This window comes from Muntiacus reevesi, chromosome 2 (assembly GCF_963930625.1).
Source record: "Muntiacus reevesi chromosome 2, mMunRee1.1, whole genome shotgun sequence".
In the NCBI taxonomy this organism is placed as follows: Eukaryota; Metazoa; Chordata; class Mammalia; order Artiodactyla; family Cervidae; genus Muntiacus; species Muntiacus reevesi.
Genome location: NC_089250.1, coordinates 138,895,629 through 138,921,219, shown reverse-complemented (window position 1 = coordinate 138,921,219; position 25,591 = coordinate 138,895,629). Strand labels below are relative to the sequence as shown.

Sequence of the window (25,591 nt, the reverse complement as noted above, 5' to 3'; positions counted from 1 at the left end):
CGGGAAGATCCCCTGGAGGAGGGGGCAGCAACCCACTCCAGTATTCTTGCAAGGAGAATCCTATGGGTAAAGGAGCCTAGTGGGCTACAGTCCATAAGGTCACAAAGAGTCGGACATGACTGAAGGGACTTAGCATGCACTTATGCCTTTACAGAGGAACTCAACGATTGAGGAGAACTGAACTGAGATATTCCTAATGGACTGAAATCATAGATGACATAACTATTGGCCAGAACTGTAGGACTGGATCCTGGAGTAACTGTCAGTTATTTCTGTGAGACTGAATATAAGAATATAGTTCAATTAAGTAAACACATATGACACTTGTTTCATGCTCCATAAGGGCATAAGGAGGTCATTGCCACCCTGTCCACTTAACAAGTATTACCTGGTGAAATGCTCCAAAACAGATAACCACATTTATGATACAGGAAAACCACTGCTCTCTCTTTCATGAAATGACTCAAAACTATTCTCAGCAATTTCTGATATTAAAACAAGGCTCAGGAGATGCTATGAATAAATGACCATATTATAACCACACAGTATGTGTAATCATAGAAGTCCACACATAGCAAGTATAGATACACAAAAGCCCACTTGGTTCTCTGCTTCAAACCCTCTCTCCTCAACATGAGGGCTGACAGTCATGACCTATAGGAAAGGTGTGGCCCATCCTGAAATGCTTCCAAGGGGCATCATTGGAGAGAGAGAAGACTTTTTTTTTTTTTTTTTTAATATTATTTTATTAGTTGGAGGCCAATCACTTTACAACATTTCAGTGGGTTTTGTCATACATTGACATGAATCAGCCATATAGTTACACGTATTCCCCATCCCGATCCCCCCTCCCACCTCCCTCCCCACCCGACTCCTCAGGGTCCTCCCAGTGCACCAGGCCCGAGCACCTGACTCATGTATCCCACCTGGGCTGGTGGTCCGTTTCACCATAGATAGTATACATGCTGTTCTTTCAAAACATCCCACCCTCACGTTCTCCCCCAGAGTTCAAAAGTCTGTTCTGTACTTCTGTGTCTCTTTTTCTGTTTTGCATATAGGGTTATCGCCACCATCTATCTAAATTCCGTATATATGTGTTAGTATACTGTAATGTTCTTTATCTTTCTGGCTTACTTCACTCTGTATAATGGGCTCCAGTTTCATCCATCTCATTAGAACTGATTCAAATGAATTCTTTTTAACGGCTGAGTAATATTCCATGGTGTATATGTACCACAGCTTCCTTATCCATTCATCTGTTGATGGGCATCTGGGTTGGTTCCATGTCCTGGCTATTATAAACAGTGCTGCGATGAACATTGGGGTGCACGTGTCTCTTTCAGATCTGGATTCCTCAGTGTGTATGCCTAGAAGTGGTATTGCTGGGTCATATGACAGTTCTATTTCCAGTTTTTTAAGAAATCTCCACACTGTTTTCCATAGTGGCTGTACTAGTTTGCATTCCCACCAACAGTGTAAGAGGGTTCCCTTTTCTCCACACCCTCTCCAGCATTTATTGCTTGTAGACTTTTGGATAGCAGCCATCCTGACTGGCGTGTAATGGTACCTCATTGTGGTTTTGATTTGCATTTCTCTGATGATGAGTGATGTTGAGCATCTTTTCATGTGTTTGTTAGCCATCTGTATGTCTTCTTTGGAGAAATGTCTGTTTAGTTCTTTGGCCCATTTTTTGATTGGGTCGTTTATTTTTCTGGAATTGAGCTTCAGGAGTTGCTTGTATATTTTTGAGATTAATCCTTTGTCTGTTTCCTCATTTGTTATTATTTTCTCCCAATCTGAGGGCTGTCTTTTCACCTTACTTATAGTTTCCTTTGTTGTGCAAAAGCTTTTAATTTTCATTAGGTCCCATTTGTTTATTTTTGCTTTTATTTCCAATATTCTGGGAGGTGGGTCATAGAAGATCTTGCTGTGATTTATGTCAGAGAGTGTTTTGCCTATGTTCTCCATGACCAAGTGGGCTTTATCCCAGGAATGCAAGGATTCTTTAATATCCGCAAATCAATCAACGTAATACACCACATTAACAAATTGAAAGATAAAAACCATATGATTATCTCAATAGATGCAGAGAAAGCCTTTGACAAAATTCAACACTCATTTATGATTAAAACTCTCCAGAAAGCAGGAATAGAAGGAACATACCTCAACATAATAAAAGCTATATATGACAAACCCACAGCAAGCATCACCCTCAATGGTGAAAAATTGAAAGCATTTCCTCTGAAATCAGGAACAAGACAAGGATGCCCACTCTCACCACTACTATTCAACATAGTGTTGGAAGTTTTGGCCACAGCAATCAGAGCAGAAAAAGACATAAAAGGAATCCAGATAGGAAAAGAAGAAGTGAAACTCTCGCTGTTTGCAGATGACATGATCCTCTACATAGAAAACCCTAAAGATTCTTCCAGAAAATTACTAGAGCTAATCAATGAATATTGTAAAGTTGCAGGATATAAAATTAACACACAGAAATCCCTTGCATTCCTATTTACTAACAATGAAAAATTAGAAAGAGAAATTAAGGAAACAATACCATTCACCATTGAAACAAAAAGAATAAAATACTTAGGAGTATATCTACCTAAAGAAACAAAAGACCTATACATAGAAAACTATAAAACACTGATGAAAGAAATCAAAAAGGACACAAACAGATGGAGAAACATACCGTGTTCATGGATTGGAAGAATCAATATTGTCAAAATGGCTATTCTACCCAAAGCAATCTATAGATTCACTGCAATCCCTATCAAGCTACCAACGGTATTTTTCACAGAACTAGAACAAATAATTTCACAATTTGTATGGAAATACAAAAAACCTTGAATAGCCAAAGTAATCTTGAGAAAGAAGAATGGAACTGGAAGAATCAACCTGCCTGACTTCAGACTCTACTACAAAGCCACAGTCATCAAGACAGTATGGTACTGGCACAAAGACAGAAATATAGATCAATGGAACAGAATAGAAAGCCCAGAGATAAATCCACGAACCTATGGACACCTCATCTTTGACAAAGGAGGCAAGGATATACAATGGAAAAAAGACAATCTCTTTAACAAGTGGTGCTGGGAAAACTGGTCAACCACTTGTAAAAGAATGAAACTAGAACACTTTCTAACACCATACACAAAAATAAACTCAAAATGGATTAAAGATCTAAATGTAAGACCAGAAACTATAAAACTCCTAGAGGAGAACATAGGCAAAACACTCTCTGACATAAATCACAGCAAGATCTTCTATGACCCACCTCCCAGAATATTGGAGAGAGAAGACTTAATGATAGAGTTACAGAGCATAGAATCACCCACCATTGGTTTTTCTCAACTCCTCCACCAGGCAGCGGGCTTCCTCTTGAGTTCGGTCCTCAATGCTCCTCTTCCCCATCCCGAAATTTCTCAGGGTCATGAGGGAGAAGCGCCGCATCTCCTTCCAAGTCTTCCCATTGCTGAAAACGATTCCTACCAGGAGGAGAAACAGAGACTAGGAGGGAGGTTCTAGGGAAGGAGAAGTAAGCTGACTCTTGGCAGCCTCCCACGTGGACGAAGCTCTGCTGGAGAGCTCTTCAAATTCCTGTTTCCATCCTGCCCACTTCCATTGCCAATGCTTAACACATACCATTTCCTTTATTAGATCTTTCAGCCAATGGAAACCTGCCTCTTCCAGAAAACTCCTCTCCCAGATCAATCAGGGCTTCTTTCACTGCTTCATATCCATGCAAGACCACGACAGGCTTCACACCAAAATACACAGTGAACACAGGGCCGTAGACTTTGGAGAGCTGTGAAAGGAGGTACACAAAAGAGCAAAAGATGTCAATATTTGAAACTATATTGTGCCTGAGGCAGAATGTTATCATCCTACTATTATGCTTTCATTCTGCCACATACAGTCTAAATAATTTTGAATTTAATACATAAATATGATGGCAATTGTTACAGTTTCCATTTATGGATGGTCCATTATGCTAGGCAATGGCCCAAGTAACTGGTACCCAGATTATAATTAATCCTCATATTAGCAACTTCAGCAGGTTTATTTGCCCGGCTTATAAATAAGGAGTACATCATGAGAAATGCTGGGCTGGATGAAACACAAGCTGGAATCAAGATTGTCAGGAGAAATATCAATAACCTCAGATATGCAATGACACCACATTTATGGCAGAAAGTGAAGAGGAACTAAAGAGCCTTTTGATAAAAGTGAAAGAGTAGAGTGAAAACGCTGGCTTAACACTCAACATTCAAAAAACTAAGATCATGGAATCCAGTTCCATCACTTCATGGCAAATAGATGGGGAAAGAATGGAAACAGTGACAGACTTTATTTTCTTGGGCTCCAAAATCACTGCAGATGGTGACTGCAGCAATGAAATTAAAAGTGCTTGCTCCTTGGAAGAATAGCTATGACCAACCTAGACAGCATATTAAAAAGCAGAGACATTACTCTGCTGACAAAAGTCCATCTAGTCAATGCTATGGTTTTTCCAGTAGTTATGTATGGATGTGAGAGTTGGACAATAAAAAAGGTTGAGTGCTGAAGAACTGATGCTTTTGAATTGTAGTGTTGGAGACTTTTCAGAGTCCCTTGGATTGCAAGGAGATCAAACCAGTCAATCCTAAAAGAAATCAACCCTGACTATTCATTGGAAGGACTGATACTGAAGCTGAAGCTCCAATGCTTTGGCCACTTGATGGGAAGAGGTGACTCATTTGAAAAGACCCGGATGCTGGAAAAGACTGAAGGCAGGAGGAGAAGGGGACAACAGAGCACAAGATGGTTGGATGGCATCACTGACTAAATGGACACGAATTTGAGCAAGCTCCAGCAGATGGTGATGGACAGGGAAGCCTGACGTGCTGCAGTCCATGGGGTAGCAGAGTCAGACACAACTGAGCAACTGAACAACAACAACAATAAATAAGGAAACAGGTTGGCGAATTCCATTTCCTTTCCAGCGTCCCATGGGTACTACATAGAAGATTTAAATTTGAAACTCTTATTCACCTTCTGATCCTTAAGGGGCAATGCATCAATCCCCGAAGCCCAGCTTTAAACCATCACCTAGCTAACTGCTTCAGAACCACGTGTAGGGTTCTTCCAATGGGAATTCATGTTCCCTAGCCCTATGATGAATATCAGAATTCCATATTTTAAAAAATAAATTCAGATAACTCTAATACACAGCTTAGTTTGAGATCCACTGGTGTCACGAAGCATCATAGAGCAACCTCAGGACATGCATATCTCATGGAGGAACAACATCTTCCATCATGCAGTATTTACAGGGTACAGACAGCAGCTTCCTGCAGAATCCAAATGAGTGCTGCTGCCCCCAGTGGGACCCTGACTGGTGACTTCTTTTTCTCATTCACTCATGCTTGTGCTGAATGCAGAGCTATTTCCTTAACATCAAGCACAATGTGCTTCTTCAGAAAAGTTTTATTTTCATGGCCATTTTTTACAAAACACACAGTTTATGTAGTAAAAGACTTCTGCAAGGGAATCTCTAATCACAAAACACTTTCCATTTACTCTCAGTCCCAAACCACAGCAAATGGCTGTGAAACAAAGAAAGGAAGTAACACTTGCAGCTTTTGCCATTTTATTATTTTGATTCTATTACATGTGCAAAGACAAATATTTCCCTGCTCACAAAACACATTACTTTGTCTCTTACTTATGACAATGACAGGCCAGAAAAGGCAACAGGAATACTAAAATTTACAGGGAGTAATTTGCTAATCTGTTTTAACAACGTGCCCAGGACTTTCCTGGTGGTCCAGTGGTTGAGAATTCACCTGCTAATGAAAGTTCAATCCCTAATGCAGAAGGATTCCTTATGCTACAAGGCAACTAAGCCTGTTTTCCACAACTCTTGAGCCCATGTGCCCTAGAACCCATGCTCCACAACAAGAGAAGCCACCACAATGAGAAACCTGTGCACCATGGCTAGAGAGTAGCTCCAATCTGCCACAACTCAAGAAAGCTTGTGTGCAGCAAGGAAGACCCAATGCACTCAAAAATAAATGAATACAAATTAAAAAGTAAAAGAAAAAAAAAAACAAACAAACAATGTGCCCAGAGAAATATATATGATTTTTAAAACTGGACTTAATTTACTTACCCTTTTCAAGCCACTGGAGGAATATGAAGTCTACTTACATTGGTTAAAGATTTGCTGATGTTCTTAACATCTAACTGTAGGATGTTTCCAAGAATCGGGAGAGGAGTGGGGCCCGGCGGGAGCTTCCCTCTCCCAGATCTCTGTTTCCAGAGTGAGAGGAGAAGCAGAGAGCAGAGACAGAGCACCAGGGCCACAGCCAGATCCATTGACGCCGTCTCTTCTCACTCAGACGACTGTGAGCCTAAAACCTAAGTCCCTGCTGATTCAGCACTGGTCTCTCTGAGGACTAAAGATATCAATCAATCACATCCACTTTATACGCTATTCTGAGTGGACTTTGGCCACTGATAAAGATAAAATTAAAGTGCCCTTTAATCTTGTTTTCCCTCTGTCCAGTGAAGACTTTGGAGATTGTCATTTACATGTACTGGGCTGGGATCCATGTTTGATAATTAAAAAAAAAAAAAAAACTCACTGTGCAGTCAGGATTGAGAACCACTGAAATAAATAATTTGATGCCCAAAAAAGCTCAAAACTCTGGATTCAAGTCAATGATCAGTTGCAAATTTATGACTTTGAAGACAATCAGTATATTCTATGCCATTTTTATTTATTTATTTATTACCAAATTAAACAAGTTTATTGGAGTATACTTGATTTACAAATGTTAGTTTCAAGTATACAGCAAAGTGAATAGGTTATACATATACATATATCCATTCTTTTTATCCTTTAGATTATTTTCCCATATAGACAATCTAGAATATTGAGTAGACCCTCTTGCTATACAGTAAGTCCTAATTAGTTATCTATTTTTCACTTTAAAATATTTTTAATCCTTTAAATTCTGAAAGTATGATACCACATTTACAGGCGACTTGGAAAATATAGAACAAATTTGCATATAGTTCCACTGTGTAATGCAATTATCTTTTTAAGTAGATAAAATAAGGTTTTTAGTTGGAGTTTCAATATCAAATTCTCAAAAATTAACAGAATGAATAGAAAGAAAAGTAGAAAGTATACAGTAGATCTGAAAAGCACTATGAACCAACTCAACATAGCTAGATTTATACAATTTTCACACAATAGCAGGATACAAATTCTATTCAAGTTCCCATATACTATAATCCAGGAGACAGTGGAACATATCCAGGGACATAAAACAAGGTGCAAAAATTTCATGATCTAAAGATATTGAAATCATACAGATTGTGTTCTCTTACCACTGTGGATTATGTCAGAAATCAATATCAAAATATATTTTTATTTTTTTTTCTTTTATTAATAGCCCACATATTTTCAAGTGCAATGTGATATTTATCAATACAGATCTTTGACTTAGACATTGAAAATCTTAAAACGGTTAAAAGAAAAAACACAGAGGGTGATTGAAGAGAAGAAAGCATCTAAATGAGAAATTAATATCAAGGATAATTTTAAAACTCCAGGTATCTGGAAATTAAATATCCACTTTTAAATGATGGGTATATCTAAGAAGTCATAACAAGGGAAACTAGAAAATATTTGTAATGGAATAAAAATAAAAAGAGCATTTATCAGAATTTGTTGCTTGAAGCTGAAGCAGCTCAATGCAACTAAACACAATGTGGAATCTTGAATAAGGTATGAAAACAAACAATGGACACTAGCATAAAATTTTGTGAAATTTGAACAAAATCTGTACTTTAGTTAATACTAAATACTAAATACTAATACAGTCGTGTCCGACTCTTTGTGGCTCCATGGACTGTAGCCTACCAGGCTCCTCTCTGTCCAGGGGATTCTCTAGGAAAGAATACTGGAGTGGGTTGCCGTGCCCTTCTCCAGGGGATCTTCACAATCCAGGTGTTAAACCCAGGTCTCCTGCACTGCTGGCAGATTCTCTACCATCTGAGCCACCAGGGAAGCCTAAAAATATTGGAGTGGGTAGCCTATCTCCAGGGGACCTACTCAACCCAGGAATGAACTGGGGTCTCCTGCATTGCAGGCAGAATCTCTGCCAGCTGAGCTACCAGGAAAGCCCAGTTAATACTGTACCACCTGTTAATTTCCTGTGGTTTTTTTTTTTTGTTTGTTTGTTTGTTTTATTTTTTTTTTTTACAACATAGCATCTCTTTACTATTTTTCAGAATTGGATTAGAAGTTTCAAGCCTCACTCAAAATTTTTTAAAAATCACTGAGATAATAAGTTTTCTAGACCTTCAGCAGTAATACTTGATGCCAGAATAAATGGAATTATAGCAATGGTTTGAGTGAATATAAATTAGAATTCTAGCATTCTAGCATTCTATTCATATGTAGTAAAACAAGTGGAACCAAAACGTAGTACATTTTTTAGCTAAGCAAAAATTCATAACTTTTCTAAAGTTACATATTGTATTGTACATATATAAGTGAAAGCTTTTCTGCTACACTTGATAAAGGTTTGAGAAAGAACAACAACAAAAAGAGACAGAGAAATTGGAAAACAAACTAAATGAAATGGGAGCACTGAATATGAAAGAGAAAAAGTGAAATAAACTAGATAAAAGTAAAAGATTATCATATGATCCAGTTACTTTTAAACATGGCTGCTCACTAGAATCACATCTGGAACTTTGGAGAAAAAAACAATACTTAAGCATTTGTATTTTTCAAAAAATTCGCAGATAATTATAACATGCATCTGGATTTGAAAAAGTAATTACAGGTTTTTCTATTAAATGGTAGTTTTAGTGATATAGAATTCTATTATTTTCTGTCGAACAACCATGACACAATCCTATTAAATGAACACTAGTCACATAATCACAATAATGAAAGATGTTTATCAGTTTTCACAATTAATAGCCAGACAAAAATTGCATAATTGCAATTGCAAGCCATAATGGAAACATGATTAACCTAACAGTAGAAAATAATTACATTTTGGAGGCTTAAGTAGAGTGATGCAGAAACGCATAAGTGGAAATGCATACATGCATATATTTCATCTTTCATCCACCCAGTCAACCTGTCTTTAGGCTGGTGCATTTAATCCATTTATATGTAAGGTTAGTATCAATATATATGCTACTATTACCATTTTCTTAATTGTTTTGAGTTTATTCTTCGTAGGTTGGTCTCTTCCTTCTCTTGTGTTTCGTGCCTAAAAAAGTTCCTTTTTCATTTGTTGTAAAGCAAATGAGTGGTGGTGCTGAATTCTCTTAACTTTTGCTTTCGTAAAGCTTTTGATTTCTCCTTTAAATCTGAATGACAGACTTGATGGGTAGAGGTATTCTTGGTTATATCTTCTTCCTTTTCATCACTTCAAATATATTGTGCCATTCCCTTCTGGCTTGTAGAGATTCTGTTGGGAAATCAGCTGATAAACTTATGGGAGTTCCCTTGTATGCTATTTATCATTTTTCCCTTGTTTTTTTAAATATTTTATCTTTGTCTTTAATTTTTGTCCGTTTGATTACTACGTGTCTTGGTGTGTTCATCCTTGGGTTTATCCTGCCTACTACTCTCTGCGCTTCCTAGATTTGGCTGAGTATTTCTTTTCCTATGCTAGGGAAGTTTTCAGCTATTATTTTTACGAATGTTTTCTCAGTTCTCTTCACTCTCTCTTCGCCTTCTTGTTCATTGTTGAGTCGCTCAGTCATGTCTGACTCTATACAACTCCACGGACTGCAGAACGCCAGGCTTCCGTGTCCTTCACTATTTCCTGGAGTTTTCTCAAGCTCATGTCCTTTGAGTTGATGATGCCATCCAACCATCTCACCTTCTGTCTCCCCCTTCTCCTCCTGCCCTTAATCTTTCTGAGCACCAGGATTTTTTCCAATGAGTCAGCTCTTTGCATCAGGTGGCCAAAGTATTGGAGATTCAGCTTCAGAATCAGTCCTTCCAATGAAGGACTCACCTTCATCAGTAGGCTCTTTAGTTCCTCTTTATTTCTCTCATTAAGGTGGTATTATCTGCACATCTGAGGTTATCGGTATTTTTCCCTGCAATCTTGGTTCCAGCTTGTGATTCATCTGGCCCAACATTTTGAATGATGCATTTTACATAAAAGTTAATTAAGCAGGATGACAATATACAACCTTGTCATATTCCTTTCCCAATTTTGAACCGGTCTGTTGTTCCATGTCCAGTTCTATCTGTTGCTTATTGACCTGCATACAGGTTTTGCAGGAGGCAGGTAAGCTGCTATGGTATTCCATCTCTTTAAGAATTTTCCACAGTTAATTGTGATCCATGTGGTCAAAGGGTTTAGTGTAGTCAATGAGGCAGAAGTAGATGTTTTTCTGGAATTCCGTTGCTTTTTCTATGATCCAATGGGTGTTGGCAATTTGATCTCTGGTTCCTCTGACTTTTCTAAATCCAGTGTGTACATCTGGAAGTTTTCTCTTCATATACTATTGAAGCTTAGCTTGGAGAATTTTGAGCATTACTTGACTAGCATGTGAAATGAGTACAATTGTGCAGTAGCTTGAATATTCTTTGGCATTGCCTTTCTTTGGGATTGGAATGAAAACTGACCTTTTCCAATCCCATGACTGCTGAGCTTTCCAAATTTTCTGTCCTAATGAGTGCAGCACTTTTACAAGCTTCATCATTCAGGCTTTGAAATAACTCAACTGGAATTCCATCGCCTCCACTAGATTTGTTCATAGCAATGCTTCCTAAGGCCCAATTGACTTCACACTCCAGGATGTCTGGCTTTAGGTGAGTGATCACACCATCGTGATTATCTGGGTCATTAAGACATTTATTGTATAGTTCTTCTGTGTATTCTTGCCACTTCTTCTTAATATCTTCTGCTTCTGTTAGATCCATATCATTTCTATCCTTTATTGTGCCCATCTTTGCATGAAATGTTCCCTTGGTATAGCTAATTTTCTTGAGGAGATCTCTAGTCTTTCCCATCCTATTGTTTTCCTCTATTTCTTTGCTTTGTTCATTTAGGAAGGCTTTCTTATTTCTCCTCGCTATTCTTTAAAACTCTTCATTCATATGGTTATATCTTTCCTTTCTCCTTTGTCTTTCACTTCTCTTCTTTCCTCACCAATTGGGAAGGCATCTTCAGACAACCATTTTGCCTTGTTGCATTTTTTCCCCTTGGGAATGGTTTTGATCACTGACTCCTGTACAGTGTTGTGAACCTCTGTCCATAGTTCTTAAGGCACCCTATCAGATATAATCCCTTGAATCTACTTGTCACTTGTACTGTACAATCATGAAATTTGATTTAGATCATATGTGAATGGTCTAGCAGTTTTCTTTACTTTCTTCAAGGTAAGTCTGAATTTTGCAATAAGGAGCTCATGATCTGAGACACAGTCAGCTCCCAGTCTTGTTTTTTGCTGACTGTATACAGTTTCTCCACCTTCATTTGTAAAAAATATCATCAATCTGATTGTGGTATTGACCATCTGGTGACAACCATGTGTAGAGTTTCATTGGAAGAGTGGTTGGGGCATAGACTTAGATTACTGAGATATTGAATTGTTTGCCTTGGAAATGAACTGAGATCATTCTGTTGTTTTTGAGATTGCACCTAGGTACTGCATTTCAGATTCTTTTGTTGACTATAAGGGTTACTTCCTTACTTTTAAGGGATTGTTGCCCTCAGTAGTAGATATAATGGTCATCTGAATTAAATTCACCCATTCCTGCCCATTTTAGTTCACTGATTACTAAAAATGTTCGCTCTTGCCATCCCCTGCTTGACCACTTCCGATTTACCTTGATTCATGGTCCTAACATACCAGTTTCCTATGCAATAATGTTCTTTATAGCACTGGGCTTTGCTTTCACCACCAGTCACATCCACAACTGGGTGTCATTTCTGTTTTGGCTCAGGCTCTTCATTCTTTCTGGAGTTATTTCCCTACTCTTTCTCCAGTAGCATATTGGGCACCTACCAAACTGGGTTTTCATCTTTCCATGTCATATCTTTTTTCCTTTTCATACTATTCATGTGGTTCTCAAGATAAGAGTGCTGAGGTGGTTTGCCATTCCCTTCTCCAGGGGGCCATGTTTTGTCAGAATTCTCCACCGTGACCCCAACCATCTTTGGTCACCCTACATGGCATGCCTCATAGCTTAATTAAGTTACACAAAGTTTTGACCTATGTGTTCATTTTGGTTAGTTTTCTGTGACTATGGTTTTCATTCTGTCTGCCCAATGATGGATGAGGATAAGAGGTTTGTGCAAGCTTCCTGGTGGGAGGGGCTGGCTGTGGGGAAAGCTAGGTCTGCTCTGATAGGCAGAGTTATGCTGAGTAAATCTTTAATCCAATTTCTGCTAATCAGTGGGGCTGTGTTTGTCCTAGGCCAAACTATGGTAGCGAAAATTATAACCTCCCCCAAAAGGACTTATGAAAGCATGTCCTAGGGCTGCTGCTGTCAGTGTCCCTGACCCCATGCCGGTCACTGTCAACCCATGCTTCTGCTACAGACACCAGGACACTCATTGGCAAGTCTGACTTACTCTTTTGTGCAGTCACTGCTCATTTCCCCCGGCTTCTGGTGTGCACAATGTTTTGTTTGTGCTCTCCAAGATTCTCTGTTTCCCCAGTCCTGTGGAAATTACATAATCAAGTCCCACTGGTTTCAAAGTCAGATTCCCTGGGGATTCTCAGTCCCTTTGCTCGATCCCCAGGTTGAGAAGTCTGTTGGGGGCCTAGAAATTTTGTAACACTGTGAGAACTTCTTTGGTATAATTGTTTTCCAGTTTGTGGATCACCCACCTGGCAGCTCTATATTATTAATGGTAACCTGCTCCAAAAGGACTTATGCCACATGCCACACCTCCCACTGTTGCTACCCTGTCCCTCTGGCAGGCCACTGCTGATCCATGCCTCTGCAGGAGACCCTCAAACACTCAAAGACAGGTCTTACTCAGTTTCTTGTGGGAGTCACTGCTCCTTTCCCTGGGTCCTGATGTGCACAAGGTTTTGTATGTGCTCTCCAAGCATCTCTGGTGGGTATGAGGTTTGATTTTAAATATGATCACACCCCTCCTACCATATTGTTGCAGCCCCTCCTTTGTCCTTTTACGTAGGGTATCTTCTTTTAGTGGGTTCCAGCATTCTCCTGTAGATGGTTATTCAGCAACTATTTGTGATTTTGGTGTTCTCGCAGTAGAAGATGAGTGCACATCCTTATACTCTCCCTTCTTGAACCTGTCTTCCTGTCTTCTCCTTCTGGAACACCTATAATGCAATGGATGGTGTGTTTAATGTTGTCACAGAGGACTCTTAGGCTATCTTCATTTTGTTTTTCATTCTGTTTTATACCAGTGTTTCTGCCTTTCTCTCTTCCAGGTCACTTGTCTGTTCTTCTGCTTCCATTATTCTGCTATTAATTCCTTCCAGTGTATTGTTCATCTCTGTTTACTTGTTTTTTAGTTCTTCTAGGTCTTTGGTAAACATTTCTTGCATCTTCTCCATTCTTTTTCAAAGATCCTGGACCATCTGCACTATTATATCCAGTCTTGGAGTTTACAGGCTCTATGATAGGGTCTTCATTCTGTTTTCTCTCTGATGAAGAAGGATAAGAGGCTTAAGGAAGCCTCCTGATGGGAGAGACTGACTGAGGGGGAAACTGGATCTTGTTCTAATGGGCAGGGCCATGCTCAGTAAACCTTTAATCCAATTTTCTGTTGATGGGTGGGGTTTTGTTCCCTCCCTGTTATTTGACCTGAGGCCAAACTATGGTGGAGGTACTGAAGAAAGTGACCACTTCCTTCAAAAGGTCCCATGCACCCACTGCTGCACTCAATGCTCCCAACTCTGCAGCAAGCTGCTGCTGACCAAAACCTCAGCCAGAGACTCCTGGACGCTCATGGGCAAGTCTGAGTCAGTCTCTTGTGGAGTCACTGCTGCTTTCCTCTGGGTCCTGGTGCACACAAAGTTTTGTTTGTGCCCTCCAAGAGTCTGTTTCCCAAGTCCTGTGAAAATTCTGGTGGCTCTATGGTGGGGTTAATGGTGACCTCTAGGAGAGCTTATGCCATACCCAGATCTACTGTACCCAGAGTCCCTTCCCCTGCAACAGTCCTCTGCTGACCTGTATCTCCACAGGAGACACTCAAGCACAGTTCTGTCTCAGTCTCTGGGGATTTGGGGGTCCTGGTGCATGCAAGGTTTGTTTGAGCCCCCTGAGCATCTCTGGCAGATATGACGTTTGATTCTAAACTGATTTTGCCCCTCCAACTGTCTTGTTGGGGCTTTTCCTTTGCCCTTGGACATGGGGTATCTCCTCAAAGTTGCTCCAGCACCATGCAGCTGCCATTACAATGTCTACCCTCTTGCTAGGGCTTCTCTGCCCTTGGTCAAGGGATATCTCCTCAAAGTTGCTCCAGTGCCATGCAGCCACCACTCCAGCGCCATTCAGCTGCTGGAGAAGACTCTACACATGGACATCACCAGATGGTCAATACCAAATTAGATTGATTATATTCTTTGCATTCAAAGATGGACAATCTCTATACAGTCAGCAAAAACAAGACTGGGAGCTGACTGTGGCTCAGATCATGAACTCCTTATTGCCAAATTCAGACTTAAATTGAAGAAAGTAGGGAAGACCAATAGACCATTCAGGTATGACCTAAATCAAATCTCTTATGATTATACAATGAAAGTGACAAATAGATTCAAGGGACTAGATCTGATAGACAGAGTGCCTAATGAACTATGGATGGAGGTTCGTGAAAATGTCCAAGAGGCAATGATCAAGACCATCCCCAAGAAAAAGAAATGCAATTATGCAAAATGGTTGTCTGACAAGGCCTTACAAATAGCTGTGAAAAGAAGAGAAGCAAAAGGTAAAGAATAAAATGAAAAGTATATCCTTTTGAATGCAAAGCTCCAAAGAATAGTAAGGCGAGACAAGAAAGCCTTCCTCAGTGATCAATGCAAAGAAATAGAGGAAAACAAAAGAATGAGAAAGACTAGAGATCTCTTCAAGAAAATTAGCGATACCAAGGGAACATTTGGTGCAAAGATAGGCACAATAAAGCATAGAAATGATATGGAACCAACAGAAGCAGAAGATATTAAGAAGAGGTGGCAAGAATACACAGAACATCTATATAAAAATAATCTTCATGACCCAGATAGCCATGATGATGTGATCACTCACCAAGAACCAAATATCCTGGAATGCAAAGTCAAGTGGGCTTTAGCAAGCATCACTATGAACCAAGCTAGTGGAGGTGATGGAATTCAAGCTGAGCTATTTCAAATCCTAAAAGATGATACTGTGAAAGTGCTGCACTCAATATGACAGCAAACTTTAAAGACTTAGCAGTGGCCACAGGACTGAAAAAGTTCAGTTTTTATTCCAGTACCAAACAAAGGCAATGCCAAAGAATGCTCAAACTTCCATCCAATTGCACTCATTTCACATGCAAAGTTATGCTCAAAATTCTCCTAGCCAGGCTTCAAAGGCACTGAACCACGAACTTCCAGCTGTTCAAGCTGGATTTAGAAAAGGCAGAGGAACCAGAGATCAAATTGCCAATATCCGCGGATCATTGAAAAAGCAAGAGAGTTCCAGACAAACATCTATTTCTGCTTTATTGCTATGCCAAAACCTTTGACTGTGTGGATCACAATAAATTGTGGAAATTCTGAAAGAGATGGGAATATCAGACCACCTTATCTGCCTAATGAGAAATCTGTATGCATGTCAAGATGCAACAGTCAGAACTGGACATGGAGCAACAGACTGGTTCCAAATCAGGAAATGAGTATATCAAGGTGGTATATTGTCACCCTGCTTATTTAACCTACATGTATAGTACATCATGAGAAATGCCAGACTTGATGAACCACAAACTGGAATCAAGATTTCTGGGAGAAATATCAATAACCTGACACACAGATGACTCCACCCTTATGGCAGAAAGTGAAGAGGAACTAAAGAGCCTCTTGATGAAAGTGAAAGACGAGAGTGAAAAAGTTGGCTTAAATTTCAACATTCAGAAAACTAAGATCATGGCATCCTGTCCCATCACTTCATGGGAAATAGATGGAGAAACAATAGAAACAGTGACCAAATTTTTTTTGGGGGGGGAGGGGCTCCAAAATCACGCAGATGGTGACTAAAGCCATGAAATTCAAAGATGCTTGCTCTGTGGAAGAAAAGTTATGACCAAACTAGACAGCATGTTAAAAAGCAGAGATATTACTTTGCCACCAAAGATCTATCTAGTCAAAGCAATTGTTTCTCCAGTAGTCATGTATGGATGTGAGAGTTGGACTATAAAGAAAGCTGAGCACAGAAGAATTGATGCTTTTGAACTGTGGTGTTGGAAAAGAGTCTTGCAAGTCACTTGGACAGCAAGGAGATCTAACCAGTCCATCCTAAAGGAAATCAGTCCTGAACATTCATTGGAAAGACTGATGCTGAAGCTGAAACTCCAATACTTTGGCCACTTCATGTGAAGAAATGACTCATTTGAAAAGATCCTGATGCTGGGAAAGATTGAAGGCAGGAGGAGAAGGGGATGACAGAGGATGAGATGATTGGATGGCATCACTGACTCAATGGACATGTTTGATTAAACTCCAGGAGTTGGCGATGGATAGGGAGGCCTGGTGCTTGCAGTCCATGGGGTCACAAAGAGTCGGACATGACTGAGCAACTAAACTGAACTGAACTGAACTGAATGATAGGGTTAATAGCAACCTCTCAAGAGGGCATTTGCCAAGAGGCACCTGCCAGGACTGCTGCTATCATTGCCCCTGTCCATCTATGTTGCTGCAAATGGAATTATTTTGTTCTTTCTATGGCTAAGTAATAGTCCATTGTATATATGTATCATATTGCTTTTATCTATTACTCTGTTGATAGACATTTGGGTAGATTTCATGTCCTGGCTACTGTAAATAGTGCTGCAGTGAACACTGGGGTGCATGCTATTTTTTAAATTATTTTCTCTGAGTATATGCCCAGGAGGGGGATTGCTTGATCATATGATATCTCTATTTTTAGATTTTTAAGAAACCTCCCTACTGTACTTCATAGTGGCTGTACCAATTTATATTTCCATCAACAGTATAAGAGGGTTCTCTTTTCTCTCCATCCTTTCCACCATTTATTGTTTGCAGATTTTTGATAATGGCCCTTTTTACCAGTGTGAAGTGACACTTTATGATAGTTTTTATTTGCATTTCTGTAATAACTAGTGATGTTGAGTATCTTTTCATGTGTTCTTTGGCCTTCTGTATGTCTTCTTTGGAGAAATGTCCATTTAGATCTTGTGCTCACTTTTGGATTTTTTTTTAATTGAGCTGCATGAGCTATTTGTATATTTTGGAGATTACTCACTTGTTGGTTGCTTCATTTGCAAATATTTTCTCCTATTTTGTAGGTTGTCTTTGTTTTGTTCATGAATAGCTTTGCTGTGCAAAAGATTCCAATGCCTCCAATCTCACAAGTATGCAATCATTCCAAGTCTCAACCAATTTTTTTCTTAACAAAAGCACCTTATTTTTTTTGAGCTCCAATTTTAATTTTTTTTTTTTTTTTTTTTTTTGCCGAGTTGTGAGGTATGCAGGATCTTAGATCCTTGACCAGGGATGGAACCTGTGCCCCCTGCAGTGGAAGAACGGAGACCTAACAACTGGACCACCAGGAAATTCCCACCAATAATAATTCTTTACTGACAATTTATGTAGCCATGCAGTTTTTTGCCTTTATAAACTTCTTCCATTTGGCAATCTGGTGGGACTCAATTCAAGTGCTTATTGGAAATGTGTCCCTTGGGCTGCAGTCCTAATAAAACTCAATTAGACATATCTTTATTTCAACCAAGTTTCTGTTCTTGTAATTCTTGGTTAACACTAACATAATTCAAACATCTTAAATGACCAAACACAAATTGAGTAATTAACTAACTAAATTTGCATGTCTTTTATCATAAAATCTTCCCCTTTTCTAAAAAAAAAATAAATTCTGGAAAGCAGAGATTATTATTTCATATTTTTCAAATGAGGAAAGTGAAGCTTCTGGGAAAGCAGGAGAGCTTTCTAGGGTCACACATAATTATTAAAACTAGGATTGAAACTGAGATCTTCTGATGCCCATTTCTTGCACTCAGTTATTACCAAAGAAGAAAAGCTTTAGTAAAATCAAACTAAACTGCTGCCAAAACAATCAATTGGTTCAGTTCAGTCACTCAGTCATGTCTGACTCTTTGCAACAAAATGGCCTGCAGCACACCAAGCTTCCCTGTCCATCACCAACTCCTGGAGCTTACTTAAACTCATGTTCATCAAGTTGGTGATGCCATCCAGCCATCTGACTGTCGTCCCCTTCTCCTCCTACCTTCAATCTTTTCCAGCATCAGGCAATTTTCCAACGTCAGGCTCTTTTTCAATGAGTCAGTTCTTCACATCAGGTGGCCAAAGTATTGGAGCTTCAGATTCAGCATCAGTCCTTCCAAAGAATATTAGGACTGATTGCCTTTAGGATTGACTGCTTTGATCACCTTGCAGCCCAAAGAACTCTGAAGTATCTTCTCTGACACCGCAGTTCAAAAGCATCAATTTTTCAAAACTCAGCTTTCTTTGTGGTCCAACTCTCACATCCATACATGACCACTGGAAAAATCATAGGCTTGATTAGACAGACTTTTGTTGGCAAAGTAATGTTTCTGCTTTTGAATATGCTGTCTAGGTTGTCTAGGTTCTCATCCAAAGAGGAAGTGTCTGAATTTCATGGCTACAGTCACCATCAGCAGTGAGTTTGCAGCTCCTCAAAAATGAAGTCTATCACTGTTTCCATTATTTTCCCATCTCTTTGACATGAAGTGATGGGACCAGATGCCATGATCTTAGTTTTTTGAATGTTGAGTTTTAAGCCAGATTTTACTCTCCTCTTTCACTTTCATCAAGAGTCTCTTTATCCCTCTTCACTTTCTGCCATAAGGGAGGTGTCATCTGCATATCTGAGGTTATTGATATTTCTCCCAGCAATCTTGATTTCAGCTTGTACTTCATCCAATCCAGCATTTGACATGATGTACTCTGCATGTAGATTAAATAAGCAGGCTGACAATACACAGCCTTGACATACTGCTTTCCCAATTTTGAGCCAGTTCATTGTTCCATCTCTGGTTCTTACTGTTGCTTCTTGACCTGCATACAGATTTCTTAAGGCTGGTCAGTTATTCTGGTATTCACATCTCTTAAATAATTTCCAACAGTTTATTGTGATCCACAGAGTCAAAGGCTTTGGCATAGTTAATAAAGCAGAAGTAGATTATTTTCTAGAACTCTCTTGCTTCTTTTATGTAAATGGATGTTGGCAATTTGATCCCTGGTTCCCCTGCCTTTTCTAAATCCAGCTTGAACAGCTGGAAGTTCTTGGTTCATGTACTGTTGAAGCCTGGCTTGGAGAATTTTGAGCATTACTTTGCTAGTATGTGAAATGAGTGCAATTGTTGAGTAATTTGAATACTCTTTAACATTACCTTTCTTTGGGATTGGCATGAAAACTGACTTGTGGCCAGCTTTTTTCCAGTCCTGTGGCCACTGTGGAGTTTTCCAAATTTGCTGGTATATTAAGTGCAGCAATTTAACAGTATCATCTTTTAGGATTTGAAATAGCTCAACTGGGATTTCATCACCTCCACTAGTTTTGTTTGTAGTGATGCTTCCTAAAGCCCACTTGACTTCACATTCCAGGATATCTGGCTCTAGGTGAATGATCACACCATCGTGGTTATCTGGGTCATGAAGATCTTTTTTGTATAGTTTTTCTGTGTATTCTTGCCACCTCTTCTTAATATCTTCTGCTTCTGTTGGGTCCATACCATTTCTGTAGTTTATTGTGCCCATCTTTGCATGAAATGTTCCCTTGGTATTGCTAATTTTCTCAAAGAGATCTCCAGTCTTTCCCATTCTATTTCTTTCTTCTATTTCTTTACATTCATCACTAAGGAAGACTTTCTTGTCGCTCCTTAATATTCTTTGGAACTCAGCATTCAGATGACTATATCTTTCCTTTTCTCCCTTGCCTTTCACTTCTCTTCTTTTCTCAGCTCTTGTTAGGGCTCCTCAGACAAACATTTTGCCTAAATTCATTTATTTTTCTTGGGGATGGTCTTGATCACAGATTCCTGTACAGTGTCATAAGCCTCCATCCATAGTTCTTCAGGCACTCTGAAGGTCTAATCGCTTGAATCTATTTGTCACTTCCACTGTATAATTGTAAGAGATTTGATTTAGGTCATACCTGAATGTTCTAGTGGTTTACCCTACTTTTTTCACTTTAAGTTTGAATTTTGTGACTAGGAGTTCATGATCTCAGCCACAGTCAGCACCTGGTCTTGTTTGTGCTGACTGTATAGAGCTTCTTGTCTTTGGCTGCAAAGAATATAATCAATCTGATTTCCATATTGACCATCTGGTGATATCCATGTGCAGAGTCATCTCTTGTGTTGTTGGAAGAGGGTTTGGTATGACCAGTGCATCCTCTTGGCAAAACTCTATTAGCCTTTGCCCTACCTCATTTTGTACTACCTTGCCAAACTTGCCTGTTACTTTAGATATCTTTTGGCTTTCTACTTTTGCATTCCAGTCCCCTGTGATGAAAGGACATCGTTTTTCAGTGTTAGTTCTAGAAGGTCTTTTAGGTCATCATAGAACCATTCAACTTCAGCTTATTCAGAATTAGTGGTTTGGCATAGACTTACAGTAATATTGAATGTTTTGCCTTGGAAATGAACAGAGATCATTCTCTCATTTGTGAGATTGCACCCAGATTATCACGATGATGTGAGCACTCACCTGGAGCCAGACATCCTGGAATGTGAAGTCAAGTGGGCCTTAGGAATCATCACTCTGAACAAAGCTAGTGGAGGTGATGCAATCCCAGTTGAGCTATTTAAAATGCTAAAAGATGATGCTGTGAAAGTGCTACACTCAATATGTCAGCAAATTTGGAAAACTCAGCAGTGACCACAGGACTGGAAAAGGTAGTTTTCATTCTAATCCCAAAGAAAGGCAGTGCCAAAGAATGTTCAAACTACTGCACAATTGCACTCATTTCACACAGTAGTAAAGTAATGCTCAAAATTCTTCAAGCCAGGCTTCAGCAATACATGAACTGTGAACTTTCAGATGTTCAAGCTGGATTTAGAAAAGGCAGAGGAACCAGAGATCAAATTGCCAACATCCGCTGGATCATTGAAAAAGCAAGAGAGTTCCAGAAAAACATTTATTTCTTTTATTGAGTATGCCAAAGCCTTTGACTGTGTGGATCACAATAAACTGGAAAATTCTGAAAGAGATGGGGATACCATGCCACCTGACCTGCCTCTTGAGAAACCTGTATGCAGGTCAGGAAGCAGTGGTTAAAACTGGACATGGAACAACAGACTGGTTCCAAATAGGAAAAGATGTACATAAAGGCTGTATATTGTCACCCTGCTTATTTAACTTATATGCAGAGTACATCATGCGAAACGTTGGGCTGGAAGAAGCACAAGCTGGAATCAGATTGCTGGGAGAAACACCAATAACCTCAGATATGCAGATGACACCACCCTTATGGCAGAAAGTGAAGAGGAACTAAAAAGCCTCTTGATGAAAGTGAAAGAGAAGAGGGAAAAACTTGGCTTAAAGCTCAACATTCAGAAAACTAATTACATGGCATCTGGTCCCATCACTTCATAGGAAATAGATGGGGAAACAGTGAAAGCAGCGTCAGACTTTATTTTGGGGGGCTCCAAAATCACTGCAGATAGTGATTCAGCCATGAAATTAAAAGATGCTTACTCCATAGAAGGAAAGTTATGACCAACCTAGACAGCATATTAAAAAGCAAAGACATTACTTTGCCAATAAAGGTTCATCTAGTCACGGCTATGGTTTTTCCAATAGTCATGCATGGATGTGACAGTTGGACTGTGAAGAAAGCTGAACGCCGAAGAATTGATGCTTTTGAACTGTTCTGTTGGAGAAGACTCTTGAGAGTCCCTTGGACTGCAAGGAGATCCAACAAGTTCATCCTAAAGGAGATGAATCCTGGGTGTTCATTGGTAGGACTGATGTTTAAGCTGCAACTCCAATACTTTGGCCACCTGATGCGAAGAGCTGACTCATTGGAAAAGACTCTGATGCTGGGAAAGGTTGAGGGCAGGAGAAGAAGGGGATGACAGAGGATGAGATGGTTGGATGGCATCACCAACTCAATGGACATGAGTTTGGGTAAACTCCAGGAGTTGGTGATGGACAGGGAGGCCTGGCGTGCTGCGGTTCATGGGATGGCAAAGAAACGAACACGATTGAGTGATTGAACTGAACTGAACTGCATTTCGGACTCTTTTGCTGTCTATGAGGTCTACTCCATTTCTTCTAAGGGATTCTTGCCGACAATAGTAGATATAATGGTAATCTGAATTAAATTAATCCATTCCAGTCCATTTTAGTTTACTGATTTCTAAGATGTTGATGTTCACTCTTGCCATCTCCTATTTGACCACTTCCAGTTTACCTTGTTTCATGGTTCTAACAATCCCAGTTCCTTTGCATAAATTGCTATTCTTTACAGCATCAAACTTTACTTTCATCACCAGCCACATCCACAACTGGGAATTGTTTTCGCTTTAGCTTCATCCCTTCATTCTTTCTGGAGTTATTTCTCCACACTTCTCAGTAGCATTTTTGGCACCTACCAACCTGGGGAGTTCATAATAACCAATAAGCAATAAGCAGTCTATGATAAAGAATGAAAGTGAAAGTCATTCAGTCACATCCAACATTTTGTGACCCCATGGACTATACAGTCCTTGGAATTCTCTAGGCCAGAATACTGGAGTAGGTAGCCTTTCCCTTCTCCAGGGGATCTTCCCAACCCAGGGATCGAACCCAGGTCTCCCACATTGTAGGCGGATTCATTAACAACTGAGCCACAAGGGAGGCCCATAACACACAATAGAAAAGAGCATTATCTGAGTCAAACTGATAACTATAGCCCAGGAGACAGTCTCTCAGCAGCCTTATAAACTGCTCCAGAGAAGGATGGTTTCATCGAACTTTTATATCTCATCAGAGGAAAGGTCATACATCAAACATGACTGGGGTACATACCTTCAAGATTTTAAAAGAGACAGATTAGCATGTACACAACAAGGTTGTGTGACCTCGGCACCTGAGATGAAATCTTATCTTCAGTGGACTACTAGTATACCATAGGAAGGGAGGCATTTTACCCCTGTTTTCAAAGTGAACACTCTTTGCTTCTGAATTTTATCTTCTTTTCATTAATGGTTAAAGTAGATGTACAATGTATGATAACCTAAAGCCATAAGACAGGCTCTTCTAGTTATCATAAACCTCAGGTTAAATCATGTGTAAGCAGAATGACTTCCCTATATCTCAATTCATGACAATTTCTTCAATCATCTCCAAACATGTGACTCTGAATGTACACCCCACTGACTGTTCACAAAAATTAGACTGCATAGATACCTCTTGACTCCAAGGATTAAACGGTCATAGATTCTCAAGAGAGTAAATAAAAGACAGGAATTCTCCCCTCTCCATCACTGCAGAGGTGAAACTTCCTCAGGTACTTAGGAAAGAACCAATCTCAAGATTTTAGTGGGGAAAATTTGAAAAACTATGGCTCAAGCCTCCTAGCTGCCTTCACACACACAATTGCTTCTGTTCTTTTGAAGTCTCTCTTTGTCAGAGATAATAGAATGAAGTATGCACCATGTCAACCAAAATTCTAGAAAATGAAGACCTGGTTAAAATAAAAAGGTATTTATTGGAGGTTTGTTAGTACTGTACCCTAGGAGACAAAGACTCAAGAAACACTTGAATTGTGCTTCCCTGGACTACAAAATGGGGGAAGCTTATAAGTGCAAAGATTGCAAGGTTACAGTTAGTAACATGAGTTGTTTATCAAGAAATATCATTGATGGTGGAAAGAAGTGTTCTTATTGAGTAAGTATTGGTTGGTGTCTCAAATGGTTGTACAGTTAAAAGGGGAGACTTGAAAATATGAAGATGCAGCTGGTATGTGTTGTTCTGAATAGGGCTGGTCCTGTCTTTGGGTCTGGATCAGGTCAAAGAAATGCCAATCTCTCAGTGATATAAAGACACACCCAAGACCACATCCTCAAAGGCCCACTGATTCCATTTCTGTATGTCTGAGCTGTGATTACTTCTTTATAATATCAATTTGTCATCAAGAGCAAGGAAGGGAGTTTTTACACAGAACAGCAGGTGTGGATTCTGTGGAGGATGGGAGACAAGGATTTCATTAAAGAGATGCTCAGCACAGAACTACCAGACATGCAGACCTGAACAGGAGAGGATAGTTAGTGGTCATGAAGATCTAAATATCACTGGGTTGGTAAACATCACTAGATCACTAATGCTGGTACCTTACAAACATATGTTCTACAAAGATACCTTCATATCAGTTTAAGGTGATAAGTGTATTTATTGCTAAGTACTTTTAATAAGGAAAAAATAAGTTTCTGTCAAGACCTAATTACAAAATGTTTTGTTCCTAATGTTTACATGGATTCATGTTTTATTCCTCATGTAACTGAGAATTAGCATACCTGTGATAACTCTTTGGGTTCTTTCAATTACCTCTTCCTGAGACACTCATGCTTCTCTCCAAGCAAACATTCAGTTCTCCAGGTGCACTGCATTTACTGACTATGTACTATGACTCAATATTTTGTTATTCATTCTAGTAATGACTTTCCAAATATATCAATTTGGTTAATAATTAAGCATCAGTTGAAAAAAATGAGGGTCAGAAAAGTTTAGCTTTTTATGTGAAATTTAAACCTTACTGACTCCAAGAATCTGTGTAATATGTATTTAGGACAAAGAGAATCAGTGATTTGCTGCCTAACTCACACAGGTCTATACTGTAAAAGATGTACACCAGTTTATTTTGGATCAAACAAATTTGGTCACTTTCTCTAGAGCACTCATTTTATTCTTTGGGAAAATAGTGTCCTTGTTCTGTCCCACTTCCCCTCTGTTGAAGCTCATTTCTTTCTATGGAATGAAAGAGTCAAATGTAACTTAGAAGTAGAAGGAATCTCTGAGATCAATTAGTCTAATCTTTATTTTTCCTAAAGAGCAATTGATGACAGCGAGATAAAGCATCATCACTGTGCTGGTACAAAACCTTGTCTTACAAACCCCAGTTTCCCAACTTTCAGTTCTTTGGCATTGCACATCAAATAGCATTCCCATTGCTTTTTAAATGATCAGAAGGTCATCAACATCAAGCCCTCCACTGTCACAGACTAATGAAAACCAGTTCGATTAGTTTGACTAGAGTTGTGAATTAGGGTTTTTTTTTTTTTTATTATTATTAATATAATTTATTTTTTAGAACAGTTTAAGTTCACAACAAAACTAACCAGAATGTACATAGTTCTCACACCACACCTCCCCCACCCAAAACAGTCTCTGCCAC

General features: G+C 39.3%; 1 protein-coding gene across 2 annotated transcripts in view; it reads right to left on the bottom strand.

Moving 5' to 3' along the window:
• The window catches only part of LOC136158243 (cytochrome P450 2C19-like), a 36,111-nt gene extending 29,751 nt beyond the window's left edge, over positions 1-6,360 (bottom strand). For both annotated transcript variants that reach the window (XM_065920026.1, XM_065920027.1), the window contains exons 1-3: positions 6,193-6,360; positions 3,646-3,808; positions 3,339-3,488 (exon numbers count right to left, since the gene is read on the bottom strand). In XM_065920026.1, coding sequence (XP_065776098.1) covers positions 3,339-3,488; positions 3,646-3,808; positions 6,193-6,360 — 481 coding nt within the window. The remainder of the gene's footprint in view (positions 1-3,338; positions 3,489-3,645; positions 3,809-6,192) is intronic.
• Positions 6,361-25,591: the final 19,231 nt, after the last annotated feature.